Here is an 18,581-nt window from a genome sequence, read left to right as displayed (position 1 = left end):
GAAAGTACCAGTACCAAAGATTAACTTTGGTTCTACAAACTCGATTCCATGAAGCTGTAAGCTTCGTGAAATCGAAATTGATTACTTACCTACTAAGCTACTTGCGCTGCTTCTTCTCAGCACTGGCCGATTTATTGTCCCGAAGCAGTGGTAGGGTTAATATTGGACGTGTAAAAGTGCTTTTTAAAAGCCTATTTGCAAAAATACTTAAATGAGTTTTATGAGTTTTAGTTTTTTACATTTAATTTTTGAGAACTACTGTACTATACCTACTGTGCTATATAACTTAACTTTTTTACAAAAACAAAACAAAAGAAATGCTTAAATGCAATATTGTCGAAAATTAGAATACTGATATTCTTTCATGTTTCCAGATCTAGAACAATACACGAGCGAAATGTGATCACTGTTAAATACAATAGCAAATTGCTAGTTGTGCTTAATTGCATAATTGGCAGAGACGTGATGAGTCGTGCCACCTTGGTTAAAAGGTCAAGGTCTGTATGCTCTTCACCGATGGAAGCGCCTGACCTTCTGATTGACCAACGATGGTAGCTGATGATGAAATGTACACAAGGATTTGAATCTTAAAGAGTCGCTGTTAAAAACAGGCAAGATGTTTTGCAATTGTGTTTGCATTGTCTTGAATTTTGGTGTTTTTTTTCTTTGGTATTAATTTCGTGTGCATGACTATTACAACCTTTTCTATATTTCTATTTATTAAGTTTAGACTACTATGGTTGGACTACTTCAAATTTTGGTGGCGTTATATGCGCATGAGTGGGTGGAACTGGACATAATATGTATGTGATTATGTACTCCGATAAATTTTATGTAGACGATAGTTGAACATAAAAGGATGTAGGATATGGAAGGATAATGAAAGATAATGAATTCATTATCCCGAATGATGGAAATCTGAATTTACTTTTTATAATTAAATACAATTTTACTAACTGGTCCTTTGTTTCTTATTTTGGAATTCTTTAAACAGAATCTCTGGGGAAATCGTGATTTGACAAATCATAAAAAGTTAGATGGTGTTGAAACTCTCGAAAATTTATTAAGTGTTGTATCTTTAAATTACTTAAATTATAATAACTACGAGTACCTATCTTACACTAAACTTAGTTATCAGCTTCAAAATAAGTCTTTTAAATGTATGTAATTAATTAACAATTAATTTCACGTCTATATTCTCTTCTATTTGCTTTTAACTCTAAAATAATAAAGAAAGTTTTGGTGCTTACACTTTGGCAGTCAAGATGTCCGCCAAGTCAGGGTTGGTGGGGTCCCGGTTCTTGAAGAACTCGGGACAAGCGGCTCGCATCGTGAAGTACATGTCCAGCTTCCTCTTGCACTTCTCCAGGGAGAAACTGCTGCCCCGGAGGAAGGTCATCAGTGGCCCATCCTCTGTAAAATGATAAGGTAAGGTTTAAATTATTGTTTAGATTTTCAATGCGTTTTCTATTATCTTTTAAGTAAGAAACCGCTTTCATTTTATCGACAGGTTTGTAATAAGTGTGACTAAATATTAAAAGAAACTTCATTGATTGTTTTCGTAAGTGCGCAAGCAGACACATTGCACATTATCATCATTAGTGTTTTAGTGTGAATGGACTAACTTGATAGATGTAAAGTTATTTTTAAACCTGATCTCAAGTCTAATCCTACTAATATTATAAATGCGAAAGTTTGGATGTCTGGATGTCTAGATGTTTGTTACTCTTTCAGGCAAAAACTACAGAACGGATTTTGTTGAAATTTGGCAGTATTATTGTTTATAACACAGATAGGCTATAATTTATGCCGATTTGTGACACTATATTATACGCGGGTGAAGCCGCGGGCAAAAGCTAGTTAGTAAATATTTCAAACCCACCAAAAACATCCTCATGTAACATGTTGCCTACCTAAACTGCACGGCTCGCACTGTAAAACAATATCTCGTGTAGAGCCAAGCTACGAGACTCTACACGCCCTAACACTAACCTTAGTCAAAACGGACTGTGCCCTAACACTAACCTTAGTCAAAACCTTAGTCAAACGTTGTGGCACGGATTAGTGAGTGTCTGTAGATAGCTCTGCTTTGTGAGGACACAGCAGAGCTATCTTGTTAATATCTATTAATATTCTATCTTGTTAATATTCGAGGAGCCAGTTAATATCTAACAAGTCCTTGTAAAATTCAATCTTGTAAAAGTCGCTTTCCCTTATGGTGACGTCTTTATTGAGTTCAGCTCAACCCTGATCTTCTACCACATCTCACACTCAAACCATTGTCGACTGTATTATTAGATTAATAGACGAGGATCTTCAATACCCTTACCCCACTCATCAGGCAGGTGCGGCTGCTTTCTCAACCACTCTATATTGGCTGCCAAGTCGCTGTCCCGTGTGTTGACGTCTTCATTGATTTCGACGCGGATCTTTTTGGTTGGTATAGGATCTTCAAATGACCAGCCCCTACCTTTATGGTTGCCAAGCTATTTTCAACCGTATTGTTAGGTAGTTAGAACATAATCTTCAATATCCTTACCCCACTCATCAGGCAGATGCGGCTGCTTCCTCAACCACTCTTTAATGGCGGCCAGGTCGCGGTCTCTTGTTGCCGGGTCCTCGTTCAGCTCAACCCTGATCTTCTTCCACATCTCACCTTCAGGCTGCACCAGGAGATCGCTCTTGATCTTCATTTTTGTCTGGGGAAGAAGGTTTTGATTAAAGACTAGATACAAATATTCTACGATTATTATTTGACGATATTAATAGCAATTTAGAAGTGTTAAAAGAGAATTTAACACTTCTAAATTGGTATTAACACAGTTGTTACGGATATCCCTTTTTTCTTACGATTCCTGTGATTTTGCATATATCGGCTATTTAATGCATCAAGGCAACAGGAAAAATACAAAAAAAAATATTGGTCTTACGGAAACGCTGGAAAATGGTGTTTGATATACGGAACGCTAGTAATATGTACGGCCACTTGTATGAACTAAGAGATAATACCTACTCTTTGCGACTAGCGTAAGTTATTAAAGTATTTGCATAAAATATGGAATATCTATACTTATAATAAATCTGTAGAGAGGTCAATTCTGTACATGAAATATATTTTCAAAATAACTATCAGGGGGTGATTAGTGATCGATACTGATGCCAAAAATGCAATCAGTAAATTTTTTGTCTGTCTGTCTGTCTGTCTGTCTGTCTGTCTGTCTGTATGTTCCTTATAGAAACAAAAACCACTTGACGGATTTTAACGAAACTTGGTACAATTATTTTTCATACTCCTGGGCAGGTTATAGGATACTTAGGAATTCCCACGGGACCGGGAATTAGCGGGAAAATCCTTTTGTACGAAAAATCTAAACCGCTTAAGTTAGACGCTTGAAATTTGGCATGCAGGTACCTTAGTGAACTTAAAGCTTAGTTACAACAGGATATTGCAAAATTCCCATGGGAACGGGAGTTAGCGGGAAAAAACATTTGTATGAAAAAATCTAAACCGCGTAAGATAGATGAAGGGGGTAAAACGGGATCCACGCGTACGAAGTCGCGGGCGGCCGCTAGTTCATTAATAAAAAAATATTCAGAGTTAAATTTATTATTTTTCAAATTTAATTCCAGTAGTGTGAAACGTATATTATGCCCAAAACATTTTCTGGGATCAAGGGTAATAATAATATATTTCTTGCAAAAAACATTGCATTTGTATCAAAGCGTGAGTTTCATAAAACCTGTGTATTGTGGCTGAATTTGAGATGTTAAAATACTTCTTCTCTATTTATGTGGCAGAGAAAATCTCTTGGATTTGACAGTTGGCGCAATTTTCAATGCATTTGAAGCAACTGTAACCACACAATCATCTCATTTACAAACAATAATTTCTTTATATCTTCAAACATGACTGACCCTGTCTAGGGCATAATTACCTATCTAAGCTAACAGGATGCAGTCTTCTTCATCATCACTGGATGAAGAGTTTTCTAGTGATTTCTACGTGGGCTCTCATTTGTAATCCAGGCAAATCTATTGACACTTTATTTTCATCACCATAGTTCTCTTTGGTTAAGTCACCATTACAATTTTCCGGATTTTCCGGCGAGAAAATTGTGATTTAGTTAGGGATACACTCATCTTCATTTTTCTCCAATTCTTCAATGATTTCATTTAAAGGAAAGGGCCTCGAAGGCAGGCGCTAAAAAAACAAAATACCGCAGTTCATATTACTAGCGTTCCTTATACGGATCACTAAGTTTAACGTTGAATTAGTAACAGCTACTATAAAAATGTTTATAATTTTGTTATCGATTTACAAAAAGTGGGCTACAAACTTTCATATTTCGGCAAGAAATACTTTAGAATAAATACTTATCATGTTTGTATTCACCTTGAAAAAGTCATCGTAAAATTTACGAAAACAACAAAACGGTTACTATTGAAATGTGACACCCAATGTAGAACAGAACACTTCTGATGGACAAAGGGACCCCACAGGAGTCGTTTAACATAAACAATGTTATCAGAAACCACCCTCATTGTTTATATAATAATTAAATTTTTATGTTGATCCGTATATCAAACGCTAGTAACAAGTGGGTTAAAGTCATAATAGAGTTAATAGTAGGTACTTCTTCAGTCGTATATACAGTGTGTCCGGGCTAGTAGTGATCAAACTTTAAGGGCAAAATCTAGGGACAATTTTATCGATAAAAAAACTTCAAATTTGGGGCCTGACCCATTTCTCGAAAAATTACATCGATTTAAGTTTTTAATTTTTAGTTTACACCTCTTCTTTGAAAAACAAGTGAAAGCGTGGGTAGCTTAACATTAATATGCAAATATTTTATATCATGCGATAGCCAATAAAATTATCTATTAGTAGAAGAAGAAAACAGACACAAATTTCATACATTTTATGGGAGTAAGAATGGATTTAATTAGAAAAATACATTACTTTTTTCACTTCTTTTTCAGTTATTTTCCAACACAAGAAAACCAGGTCGTTAAGGTATGTTTTATTTGCATTGTATTTTTAGTATTTGAGCTATTCTACAAAACGAATGTAAATTTATTAGTCTACGTCTATTAGTTTCGACGTAATTGTTGAACAAAGATACCCCTTCCCAGCGGTTTCCATAGTAATCGGAATAGGTTGTGTGATTCTTTCAGGCAGTGCATTTTCGCATGTCGCGTGCGCTATGGAAACCGCTGGGAAGGGGTATCTTTGTTCAACAATTACGTCGAAACTAATAGACGTAGACTAATAAATTTACATTCGTTTTGTAGAATAGCTCAAATACTAATAATACAATGCAAATAAAACATACCTTAACGACCTGGTTTTTCTTGTGTTGGAAAATAACTGAAAAAGAAGTGAAAAAAGTAATGTATTTTTCTAATTCAATCCATTCTTACTCCCATAAAATGTATGAAATTTGTGTCTGTTTTCTTCTTCTACTAATAGATAATTTTATTGGCTATCGCATGATATAAAATATTTGCCTATTAATGTTAAGCTACCCATGCTTTCACTTGTTTTTTAAAGAAGAGGTGTACCTAAACTAAAAATTAAAAACTTAAATCGATGTAATTTTTCGAGAAATGGGTCAAGCCCCAAATTTGAGGTATTTTCATCGATAAAATTGTTCATAGATTACGCCTTTAAAGTTTGATCACTACATGCCCAGACACACTGTATAAGTATTCTTAACCCTAACCTGTCGGGTCAGAGTTGAGAGTTAACACTAAGGCTGAGTTCACCACCTAGACCGTAATGATGACGATAACCGGTGTTGTTTTTTGTATGGAGTTTGACAGATTTCTGACGTTTGTCAAAGTTAAAGTAAGATGGTGCAACCCAGCCTAAGTAAAGGCTGGGTTACATCAACTTTATTTCGAAGTTAAAGTCAAATTTCTTTATTTGCATAGAATCTATGCATGTAGGCATGCAGGCAGATGTTATGATGTAGGCATCCGCTAAGAAAGGATTTTACGAAACTCCACCCCTAAGGGGGTAAAACGGGATCCACGCGTACGATGTCGCGGGCGGCCGCTAGTTATTAAATACAGACATAATAAAATGGGCTAGGATCGAAGGCCCAAGCGTTTATTTTCACTACTTACATTTGCGTCACAAAAAGCCTTGGAAAATGTAGGTATAAGTACGTCAGCAAAATAATTGTTATTATTTAAATGCCAACAAAGGACTCATGCTTGATTGGCATTAAAGAAACTTGAGCAAATATGCTCAATTAACTATAAAAGGTTAATGTGAAGTTAATGTGGAACTGTTTATTGACATTTCTTTGAACGAATTTTGACAAGTTAAAGGCTTTTGGGTATCCTTTGACAACAATTATAGTACTTACTTAATTGTAGAGCACTGACCTTAATTATAGTTGATTTTATTAACTAAAAGCAAAGCTTTGTTCTTTTAATAATAATTCTAATTTAGAAATGTTTTGTTAGTTCTTTTTAACAATCGACTCTTTAGCATACATAATACGCGGGCAATGCAGTAATGGATTCTAGCATTCCTACAAATTTTCATAAGAATCCAATCTAATGTAGATAAACTGTATTAATTAATCTGGAAATAAATATTTTGTTTTTTTCTTAAGTGTTATAAACCTGTTAATCCAACAGGATAGACAGCAATAAAGAAGGACCTCGCTTGCCATCTAGCGTACGTTCATCTTTCTTTCAGCAAAAAGAACATGAAAGAAGTAAATGCCAACAGCATTTTTAAATAGACAGCTGGACAAACTTGTATTACTTGCAATAACATAATCCTTTTTATTTTATACTGTAACAGAAATAAGTACGGGTTTTCCCCTGAATCATAAATATCTAATTCATCGTTTTATGTTCTTTTCCAAAATAACTTATTTAATAATAGGACATTGGCCTTGTGAAAAAAATACATGATAGGAAGGCGAAACCTATTCATAGTAAATTTTACATTTTAAAAATGTTTTAAGTAGTACCTATTCGCACATTTTATTTCAGTCTTCAAAAGAGATCCAAATAAAGAAAAATCAGATTCTTTGCGTTCTTCGAAGGTCCCGCTCCTACTTATTACTGATCTGTCAACTAGGTAGTGTATCATTTTCTTCTGCAATGTACTTGTTTAGGGTATTCCCCTACTTAATTCTTTTTTGAGACATTTTCTTATTTTCTTGGCTTGTTTATGACACTTATGCATAAAACATCCAGTTTTTATTCTTTTATCGTGCGGTTTACAAAATAAAACATAAAAGAACATTTAGTAAAAACAAAAACATACTTGGTCATACATGACCATATTAATGGAGCATTAAACTAATCTTTACGTAGTATTTCCTAACCTGAAGGGAAGGTGTCAATAAACTCATAAAAGTTGGTGGTATTTTTCTGTACCTACTTGGTTATGAATGTACTGAATACCTATTTTTTAACTCATAAAAGTTGGTGGTATTCTACCTAAGGTACTTTTTTGGTTACTGAATATCTATGTTTTTTTGGTATATTATTTACTTCAACTTAATGTTTTGGACTTAAGAAGATTTGCCTTAAGAATCTATGAGAACAAAAACACAGTCAAAGTCAAAAATGTCTATTGTCTATACGACTATTATTACTTAGGTTAATGACTGAAATTACTCTTAAAATATGTTTTGCACCTTTTTGTAATTAGGTATGTTTAGGAGTTTTTCCAAGTTTTTCACATTGTTGTGACAGCTATGTATTTTCTTACAGCGTAAATAAAATGAATAACATAATTATGTCAATCATTGTCACCAAAGCGTTTAGGCATAAAAATATAGGTATATGTTTAACTAGCGGCCGCCCGCGACTTCGTACGCGTGGATCCCGTTTTACCCCCTTCATCTATCTTACGCGGTTTAGATTTTTTCATACAAATGTTTTTTCCCGTTAACTCCCGTTCCCGTGGGAAGTTTGCGATATCATGTTGTAACTAAGCTTTAAGTTTACTAAGGTACCTGCATGCCAAATTTTAAGCGTCTAACTTAAGCGGTTTAGATTTTTCATACAAAAGGATTTTCCCGCGAATTCTCGTTCCCGTGGGAATTTCGGGAATTCCTTGTTGTAACTAAGCTTTAAGTTTACTAAGGTACCTACATGCCAAAATTCAAGCGTCTAACTTAAGCGGTTTAGATTTTTCATACAAAGGGATTTTCCCGTTAATTCCTGTGCCCGCGGGAATTCCTAAGTATACTGTAACCTGCCCAGGAGTATGAAGAATAATTGTAGCAAGTTTCGTTAAAATCCGTCAAGTAGTGTTTGTTTCTATAAGGAACATACAGACGGACAGACAGACAGACAGACAAAAATTTTACTAATTGCATTTTTGGCATCAGTATCGATCACTAATCACCCCCTGATAGTTATTTTGAAAATATATTTCATGTACAGAATTGACCTCTCTACAGATTTATTATAAGTTAGATTAGATAAGTAACCACCTGAGGCGTAAATTAACAAAATAAGTAACTTTTCTAGAACTTTAACAAGCTAATTATAAGATCTTATGTATTTCTTCAATCAATGTGAGTGTAATCTAACAAATAATAAATAGTTTCTGATTTTTTTCTCTATGTCCTAAATATTTAAAAGCAGGTTAATAGGCAGAAAATGTAATTTCTTTATTTGATAGGGTACCTACCTAGTTAGTCTTTGCCTGTCCATCATTATAAGAAAAATATGGATAAGTAGATCACACACAATCCGATGAATGTTAAATGTTCAACGTGCGTCTTAAACAGATTATGAACTGATTTAAAGTGATTTAAAGAAACGTTTTTTAATCGAGAACGTTCTAAGTTCCGATTCAATAAAACCGGATCAGTTGAATTGTTTATCAGGATCAATAACCTTAAAAACAAATTTAATTTAAAAAATCCCCGACGCAATATTATTATCTCTAAAAATAGAAAAAATATGGTTAATGGTTGTTTGGCCCTTTTTTATTTTTTTTGCTTATGTTTTTTTGTTTAGATTAAGGCTTCGTGCGGTTTGCATATTTAGCCAGTGTCAAGAAAATAATATTAAAATATTATTTCAAGTAGGAAGGTAAGGTAATTAGAAACATTCAGTTAATTTTAATGAGTGATTAATGATGATACATGATTTATCCTTAGTTTCACAGTAAATATGTGGCATTTTATGGAACTGACGTTGACTTCTTGAGAGAACTGGAAAAGTGATGTTGCACTGTGTTGATTTGCCTACACTCGTGCACGAACGGTTAATGAACACTTAATGGTTAATAATCCACCATTATTACACATTAACAGTCGGGTAAACACATATTTAGAAAATAAAACAAAACTGCTAAACATGACTCTTCACTTTCCCGCCAAGAAGTTTTATGGTGGGGTTTAATGCTTTAAAAAGGTTGTATGATGACGTCAATTCACATATTGAGATTAAACAACAAAAGAGTATGTTTTTAAGTTGTCTCACAAAATAACAACTTTGACACTGCCAGTGCAATTCTTTTGAGATGGTTTAATGGTGTTTCTTATGATCAAATACATAGATACAAGGTTAATTTTAGAACTTCCGATGGATTAACGGCCTTGGTTACAAGCTTTATTATGTGTATTGTACCTATCTATGGAATACTAAATTTACCTATGGAAGTTAGGAACATTAAGTTTTTGGATAGATACAGTTTATTCTGTAACTGTTTGAGAGAGCTTGTGAAGCACTTTCAGGATCAGTAACCAGCTTTTCTATATCTTGTATACTTAGTTTAGAAATAGTCGAGTGATTCACTTATCGTTTTCACCCTGTATAATATTTCCAAAATTTAATTATTCTTTATCCATTCAAAACGAAAAAAAAAGCCAAAGATTTGATAGGTATAAGGAAGGAGAAAGCCTCTACGATTGAGTGGATGTAATATACAACAAAGCTGAAAGATGAAGTATGATTAAAAAACTGTCTCATCGTCTACTTAATACGTAACTCAGTGAGCAATATGGAAAGAAGCTTGAGATCTCACCATAGGTATAAATAAAATTCTGGGTCATATTCCAAAAATGAAGGAAGCGAAAGTAACAATAAATTGTTGGTCATATCTGACTCAAGACCGAAGAAAGTTGGAGTAAACGAGTTCTTGGATGGAGACTACGTTTCAGTAATACTTAGTGTGGGTTGTCCCCTGTCAATATTTAGTTAACATAGTTCTTTTTCATTTATTTACCAAATAAAATTACAGACAATTTGTTTTAACAGCATTTAGGAAACCACTATGGTTTGTGTTGATGCTGTTGCAGTTCTACCTCGATACTTACTACAATTTACATAATTTTAAAGACAGAAACACTTTAAGTATCCCGAAGATATACCCATTTTATTCATATTGAGAAGCAAATGCGCTGTATCAGCAAATGTTGTATCTGCTATGTCAGTTATATCAGTGAATGGACGAAAATGCGTGTATTTACTTGATGGTGCAACAGGTCGTTAATAAATCAGAACAAAATTAAAATGTCAAATTAATCTTATCACGAGACGTAACATCATATTTTTTGCTGATAATGCCGTATTTACTCGTCTGTCGTATGTTAGACTTTATCTTCCATTCCCCTTGTTGAGTAATTTGTTGAGTAACATAGAAACAGTGTGAATTTGGTGTCTGATTATTTACCTTTTTCGTTCGTTTCAGCCAAATGACGTCCACTGCTGGACAAAGGCCTCCTCCAAGGAGTACCACAACGACCGGTCCTGTGCTGCCCGTTTTAGCTCATGCTCTACTGTTATCAAAATTTGCCGCCAGCGGGATTAGAACCTCGATCTCAACTGGCGTTTTAGTCACTACTCCTGGCGACTAATTCTTTCGGTACCTACAAGGTTAGCCAAAAGGTTAGCAGCCATTTATGGAACCATTAACAGTTCGTTGCTTCGAGTGTTGAAACGTTAATGGTTGCGAGTGTTATTATGGGGTTTTTCTTGAGCAGAATCGTGTATGTCGTCAAGTATTCTACTATGGTTATTGTTATGAAAATTAAATAAAACGTAGCAATGTTCAAAATTTTTATAGAATTAGTTTACACCTTGGAAGTAGGTATATTGATATAGGCCTGGTCTTAGCGTCCAAAAAATCTTATTGGGGTTAAAAGAAATGAAAATGTATGTAGGGAATCATCTGAATCATCATTTACTTAATCAGCACTTGCCAAAGGGAGTTCTATAAGTGCAACATTTTACGATTTGTACATAAGAAGGTACTACTAACTCAATTAGTCCAAAAAATTAAGAAATTATTGTTTTCATTGATTTAGTTCTAAAAATCCATACAAATAATGGACAGAAACTGGATCAATATTCAATGTACTGACGTTAAGTGTATGTGAATGTACCTACAGTGAACTCTTTAGCTTTACATCAAACCCTAGTGGTTTTTTAAAGCTATCTAAATGTAACTGTTTTTAGTTGTTAAAGAAATGAAAAAAAGAAATAACAATAATTCACCAATATCGCCATCGATCTTCATACGGTTGAAACTGCAGACGCAGGGTAAATGCACGTAACGGAGCCAGCTGCAACGGTATCCGAGATAGTGTATTTCGCATTACACACACGGTTCATTGTCTATGAGCAGGAAAAAACTGTCAGAGGTCAGTAGCTACCGCGAGAACTACTTAACAGTTTTATAGTGTTACTCTAGTTTGTGAATGTAGGCTATTTTTAACCTAATATACAGGGTGGGCCAAACATTGTTGCAACGCTTGATTTCTCGAAAACGGTTCGAGGTAGAGACGCGTGGATGATGGGAAACTGAGCATAATTTCATGAATTTTTAGTCACTATGCGGCGCTTTTTGTGTGTATTTTTTTACCAAAGCTAGGCTATGATTTGTATGGAACTGTACGACACATGTTTAGAACTAGCGGATTACGCTGCACTTATACGGCGTTCAAACGTTACTATTTGCAAAAATGTTTGGCCCACCCTGTTACCTACTTCAAAAAAGGTGGACAATAAGACAATAAGAATGTATGTTTTGGATTGTTTCTCTTTTTTTGGACTCAGTGCCGGCAAATGTAGGATGCATTAACTTTGATTGTCCTAATGAATATTTGATGCACTTTTTGAGACAATTTTAGTGAATAAGACAATTTTAATAAATTTTTCTAGTTTCTTTTAAGCTAACTTATAATGATTTAAGATTCTGACCGAATTGAACTCTCGCATTTTTAATCAAGCTTCATTGTTTCTTGGATAATACTGGTCTCACGAAAACCGTTTGCAAGAGGTCAGTTAGTATCTTAATACCTGTTTTACTTAATTTTATTATTTAATACCGTTTGAACGTGGGAGAGATTGAGCTACCACAGAACGATTCTATAGATTTTTGAATTTTGTGAGACCTCTTTTATCTTTGAGCCATTAAGCTTCATTTCTGTTTAAATTTCTCATTAATGCAAAATTTTATTATTTAATACCGTTTGAACTTGGGCGAGATTGAGTTTCATCAGAGCTATATAATTGATTTTTGAATTTTATAAAACTCCTTTTATCTTTAAGCCATTTAGGTATCATTTCTTTCTGTTCAACTTTCTCATTAAATGCAACTTCTATGAAGATGTCATATACAAAGCTGTATACAAGAGCGCCTTTACTGTAAACATTTTGAACAATAGACCTCTCTTTCTGTTGGTATAGGTTATAGACCTCTCTTTCTTTTAATATACGTTACAGACCTCTCTCTCTTTTGGTGGTTTGGTGATGATGATGATGATGATGATGATGATATTATTGGTGACAGAACAAAATCTACGACCGGTCTCTAACACTGAGCAAGTATTTTCATTATTATCATCTGTTTAGTTTAAAAATAGAGTAGCTGAAAATAGCGACTCAATCATTATCAGGGTCATGTGTAATCATTAATTATACAGATAAGAGTGACGTCATCAGTTTATTATGAAGGACGTCGTTGAAATATGAGGCGATTTTTAATTGGTGCGTCTGCCATGACAAACTATTATGATGACAATTAAATTATCTGTTAGAGCTAGTTTAAAGTTCGTCCGTTGTTCTATCACTAGATGGCACCACATGCTATGTTTGTGTTTAAGTTTACATAGTTTTACCGATAGATGACACTTGTATTTTATGTGCGTAATCTTAGCCCGCGGTGTCCAGATTTTTTGCCCGGCCTTTATATATAACCGGGACACAATAAAGATTTGAATTCAGTTGACCTCAAGACAGTGTTTCATTCACTAGTAGTTAGTAGTACCCAGTCAGTGGTAGGTAGGAGTGAGTGATAGCGCCTAGGAAGTGCGCAGGGTGAGGGAATTCCACCCTCCTCTATGGGAGGGTTAAACATTATCCTTAATAATATAACTGTCTGTCTGTCACGCTTGAACTTTGTCACTGAAACGAAGATTTAATTTGGTATAGAGATAGAGAGAGACCACGGGACATAGGATTTTATTCTAGTTTTTAAAATTGAAATTTTCGCAAGTGAAGCCGCAGGAAAATCTAGTTTATTTATTAAACGAATTTTCACGAAGCCGCAGGAAAATCTAGTTATTTATTAACCGATTTCAAAAAAAGGACGAGGTTCGTTCAACTGTATGTTTATTATGTTTCAACATTTTTTGCAGTTTGCTAATTGTAAATACGAGTAGGTATATGTTTCAAATACACAGAATATAAAAGCTTAATAGCTTAATTGTACTTTAGTGCCTCTCTCAGAATTAATCTTATGCCTGCCACTTATCGAACTCTATCGGATTGTTCAAATGCTCTACATTGATTAATTAAGGCTAACATCGTTACTATTGAATGGATACGTGTCAAATTAATGGAGTTTCTTGTCATTCACGTTGATTGAAGTCTTACATTGCTAGTTGAAAATAGATCATCAATTAGGTAGGTACCTACTCGATCTATTTGTTAAATTACCTAAAACTTGGGATTTAGGCCCAGAACAGACGGTGAAACGCAACTGCAACGAAACTGCAACTGCGTTGCAGTTGAGAGACCACACATGACGTGACCAGTTTGAAAGTTTCAACGGACGCTATGGCAGAAACTTAGATGCAACTCAAAAGTAACTAGCAGTTGCAGTTTCGTTGCAGTTGCGTTTCACCGTCTGTTCTGGGCCTTACAGTTACAGTAACTTAAAAGTGACAAATTGTAGCTCTAATAATTAAATCAAATTTTGAAACTCGTTTTTTCTTTTCTTTTGAAGCTAAAAAAGCCACCGCCGCGAAAAATGTTGATCAGTAGGTAATGCAGAGGGCGTTTTGAAACACGAGCTGAGTTGTGGTAACATTTACTTTAACCGTAAATGTAACCATAACCGGTGTTTTTGTATGGCGTTTGACAGACTTTTCACGTTTGTTAAAATAAGATGGTGCAACCCAGCCTTAAGTTATTGGTGTAAATAAAAATAAAATAAATTAAGTCTGTGTTATGCGAGTCTTCTTGTGTTTCAATAGAATCAATCTCAGTTCTTGTCAGATAAAAACTTAAATGACAGACATCGCGATTAGAATAGAGATTGTGCAAGTATGTTAAAACAGTACACACTTAATACATGTTGCAAAACCGTAATAATTTATGTAGTATTAGAACAAAGAACACATTTTTCAATGTCTTCTTTAATTATTCGCAACAATAGGCGTGGATTTAAAATACTCGTACATCTTCCGTGTCGATTAGTTAGCGATTGTTATATTTTTTATAACACCATATTTTATACTTCATTGTAACGGCTTCTAGGTCTGTAATTACAGGTTTAAACAAATGGTTTGAAGAATTTTTTAGACGACTTGAATTGCAATGTATTAATGTACCTTACTAGAAAACTCAAGATGAGATCCAGTTATTGCCAATATTGTATTTACATTTAGGCTAAGTTAGTTGTGTTTTTTTTTTCAAAATTAATATATTTTGGGTGTCTGTTATATTTTCACTCCTTGCTTTATATTTCTTTATAGATAATAGAATATTGAAAATAAAATGGAATATTATACAAAACTTTAGATAGATCATCTATCTGCATCATGCAGCTGTTTTTACCCTAATGAGCTCTACTTTCAAAGATTTAAATAAACTTTTTGGATAGATAAGTAAAACTTAATTAAAATTTTTAGAAAGGATCCAAAAAATAAGGTAACAGCCAAAACAATAAGTATTAATTAATCATCAATAATTGTTTTTTGCGTTCCCATTGCAAACTTTCTCAATATTCGCAAGGATTCCTGCGTCGGCGCAGGATATGGTCGATATCGAAACAACTCGTTTAAAACAAGTTGCGCTTGCCCTGCGTGCGACGGAGAAATCCGCGTTACGACACTACATACATAAACCAATACATTACTCATACAAACATAGTGTTCAAGGCATTTACTTTGCATACTGTTAATTGAAATAACTATGAGATCTTCAATAGTCATCATCATCATCAGAAGATTTAGTCTCCACGACCTGCTAGTGATTAAAATAACATAGTACAAACATGGTATAAAATAACCGCCTCTGTGGTCTAGTGGTAAGACCACCTGCTTCAGACGCAGAGGTCCCGGGTTAGAATCCCAGTGGGGGCAGATTTTTCTGTTTGGTTTGGTTGGTGGTAGGGCTTGTTCTAAGTCCGCCTGGCTAGCTACCACCATCTTACCTAAGTCTGTCGCCATAACAATAGTTAACAGCATTGTTGTGTTCCGGCAGTTAGAGGTAGATAGCCAGTTCCTCCGTGGTTGAGGATTCCGGGTGAAGCTCGCTTCCACCTTCAGCCTGATCATCACCATCAGGTGAGATACAGGCCAAGAGCTTCCTCGTTGTTGATAAAAAAAAGTCTGTCTAACTATGAATATATTTTTGTTTTGTAGAGTCACCATCATTAGGTCATTTAGTATGCACTGCAGCTGGCCGTCTCTTATTTACCAGAGGAAAATGTAGGATTTAATTTTACCTGCACTTCCTATGCCAGCCAAACTGGTTAGGGAAGCATTAATAAATAGAGTTAGGTACCTACATATTTTGCTTTGAAAATTAGTTACAGACTCAGATCATAGAAAGAGAATAGATATGAAGTCGCGCGTAACTACAACGAGAACCAGTGTCCCCACATTTCCCCCACCAAAGCTCCCACACACACATTCAACTGTGTAAAAACAAAGCGACTGAGAGTCTACGACAACATGTGCAACCGGCTTAAAAGTGCTGTGATTGGCCAGAAGGCGTGCCTTATGGCCAATCAATGGCCGCGTGACGTGACGCACACTTTGAAAAAAGCAATTAGAGAGAAGAAAGATAAAATGGAGTCGATAAGATATCGATACTTTAAATCCTGGGGGCAAGGCTCGAAATTGGTTTAAAAAATGATTGTATGAAAACCTTTTTATTATTATACGTTATTATTATGTTCTTTAACGATTTTTGCATAAAGGAGTCAGTTCCATTTTGTATGGACGAAAAACTCAGAATCAAATATTGGGACTAAATGAAGTTACCTTATATTAATTTACCCCAATTTAAAGCTCAATGTCGTTATCGATGGAGTATAGAAGTTATAGACTGACAAAGTTTGTATGGAAAGTCATGGGTTAAGTAGGTACTTGCGATTTTTACCAGTATTTACAATATTGGTTAATACATTATTATTTACTTTAATAATAATAACAGGATCACTGTAATTATTATTAACTACTATCGCGCATCAACTTTTTAATTATGGCGAAATTCGTACCGCCTATGTTTATCAAAAATAATGCCTATATTAGGCTTTCAACTAGCTCTTATAGTAATTACATAGTTGACAGTTACTAATCCCTTCTACTATTGTTATTGTTTTTGTAAAAACTTAAAAATCGCAAGCAACTCATGATTTTTTCATTCAAAATTAGAAAATAGAAAATAATAATTTACTTCTATTTATCGATAATAGGAAACCGTATTAGAACACGAGCCCTGCACTATGTTACGACCGGCACATGCGGCCGTACTGTGTATTTTTACGCGTCAGTGGATATCGGAAGAAATAAAATACATTGCGCAGTAGTTACGCATGACATAAAGTGGTTGCTAACTAAATCGTCAATGTACAACGTGTTTGAATTTTTATCACCACTAATTTCGATATCGCAGTAAATGTCACGGCACTGAATTCGTTCGTAAAAATGTTTAGTTTTTTTTATTTATAAGCAAAATACCAATGGATTTGCAATACTTACATGTGGTAAATGACTTCATTGTTCCTGTAGTTCTTCGTTTCACTTATGTTATTGCACGTTACGACGCATTATCCAACAATATCGGAGAACATTTCCTCAGTACGACTGAATCGCGACTAAACTGGCGTCGCGGGCGATGTTCGTTTCTGGGCATATCGCGGAGACACGCGCCACGCCCCCGTTTCACATCTATTCCCTTCTATGATCTGAGGTTACAGAGCTACTCAAAAATAACGAAATGGTTTAATAAAAAGAAAACAATATTTATTTTGATATAATTAATACAGTTCGATCGAGACTGCTGTCTCTATTAATCTATGGCCTAGTTAGCTGATCGCCAATTAAACCCAATCAAGTGAGAAATGATTTTCACTGAAAAAAAAAATTGTGGAAGCTCAGTAAGAATGGGACCATCTTATTTTTTTAATTGATTAAATTATAGCTCCATTAATAGAGCTATAATTTGAGCTTTTCCATTCAACAGTAAAGCCAATGACCAAAATTCTTTTTTTCAAACGACAACATCTCTTGTTTATCCACTTTTAGTAATTATATTTTAGTACCTAATTAGCACATTTTTTCTTTTATTTTGGTAAAGTTTTTAGTGATCATGCCGTTTTATCAGGTCTCGTATTTACAGACAAAGAAAGCTGTCCATTCTAAAAGTTAGCACCTTAAGCTTTCGCCTTTTGGCTTACTTTCACAAGCACCAAAAGTTCAAACGAACATAACTATAAAAAAAATATAAAACACATACCAACTCGTTCGATTAAAATAGCACAGATAAATAATCCAGTAAAAAAACTCACTTTTTATGTCGCAATAGAAACGAAAACAATCGAAGGCGATATGAAACGTCAGAATGCGCGAGCGCCAGTGTTAACCACCGGGCGATGACTGACGGTCGCATTCTGCAATGTGTTGGGAAACGCGTTAGCTAGCGGGACATACGGGCGGAAATCTCGCCAAGCTAATGTGCTTGTTGGGCCAGAGTTCACGAACATACGTTTTTATTTTTAAAACTAACACTGGTGTTAGGATAATTTATAAAATTTATCGTATTTAATAATACGTACCATCTCTACATTGTCGACATTCCAGACCAGCTCGCACTACACTAAGCGTTTCGATGACTCTTTTATAATGCGAACAGCTAGGGACTGGAATTCGCTGCCTTCTGTTGTTTTTCCCAACCGACCGTTTTCATTATTATGTATTGCTGCCCACTCTACTTTAGATTATTTTTTGAAAAAATAGTCAAACATTAAAGCCAAAAGAGTTTTCACAAATAAGTAGATAATTAACTGATTAACTGACATTTATGTACCTACTACAAATTCAAACATGAGTCTTGCCCAAATACGAGGTGTATTT

The 18,581-nt window shown here is 34.7% G+C and overlaps 1 protein-coding gene across 4 annotated transcripts in view; it reads right to left on the bottom strand.

Annotated features, from left to right (window-relative positions):
- The window catches only part of LOC135082154 (alpha-tocopherol transfer protein-like), a 38,843-nt gene that overhangs the window by 5,331 nt on the left and 14,931 nt on the right, over nt 1-18,581 (bottom strand). The window contains exons 1-3 of one of the 4 annotated variants that reach the window (XM_063976907.1): nt 18,017-18,112; nt 2,540-2,699; nt 1,251-1,413 (exon numbers count right to left, since the gene is read on the bottom strand). In XM_063976907.1, the coding sequence (XP_063832977.1) occupies nt 1,251-1,413; nt 2,540-2,693 (317 nt within the window). In that variant the 5' untranslated portion in view covers nt 2,694-2,699; nt 18,017-18,112. Of the gene's footprint in view, nt 1-1,250; nt 1,414-2,329; nt 2,364-2,539; nt 2,700-17,964; nt 18,113-18,581 lie in introns of those variants that run through there. The other 3 variants (XM_063976908.1, XM_063976909.1, XM_063976910.1) reach the window with 3 other exon arrangements.

Source organism: Ostrinia nubilalis, chromosome 21, assembly GCF_963855985.1.
Source record: "Ostrinia nubilalis chromosome 21, ilOstNubi1.1, whole genome shotgun sequence".
NCBI classification, from domain to species: domain Eukaryota; kingdom Metazoa; phylum Arthropoda; class Insecta; order Lepidoptera; family Crambidae; genus Ostrinia; species Ostrinia nubilalis.
Note: the sequence above shows the minus strand (reverse complement) of the source record. Positions and strands in the feature narration are given on the sequence as shown.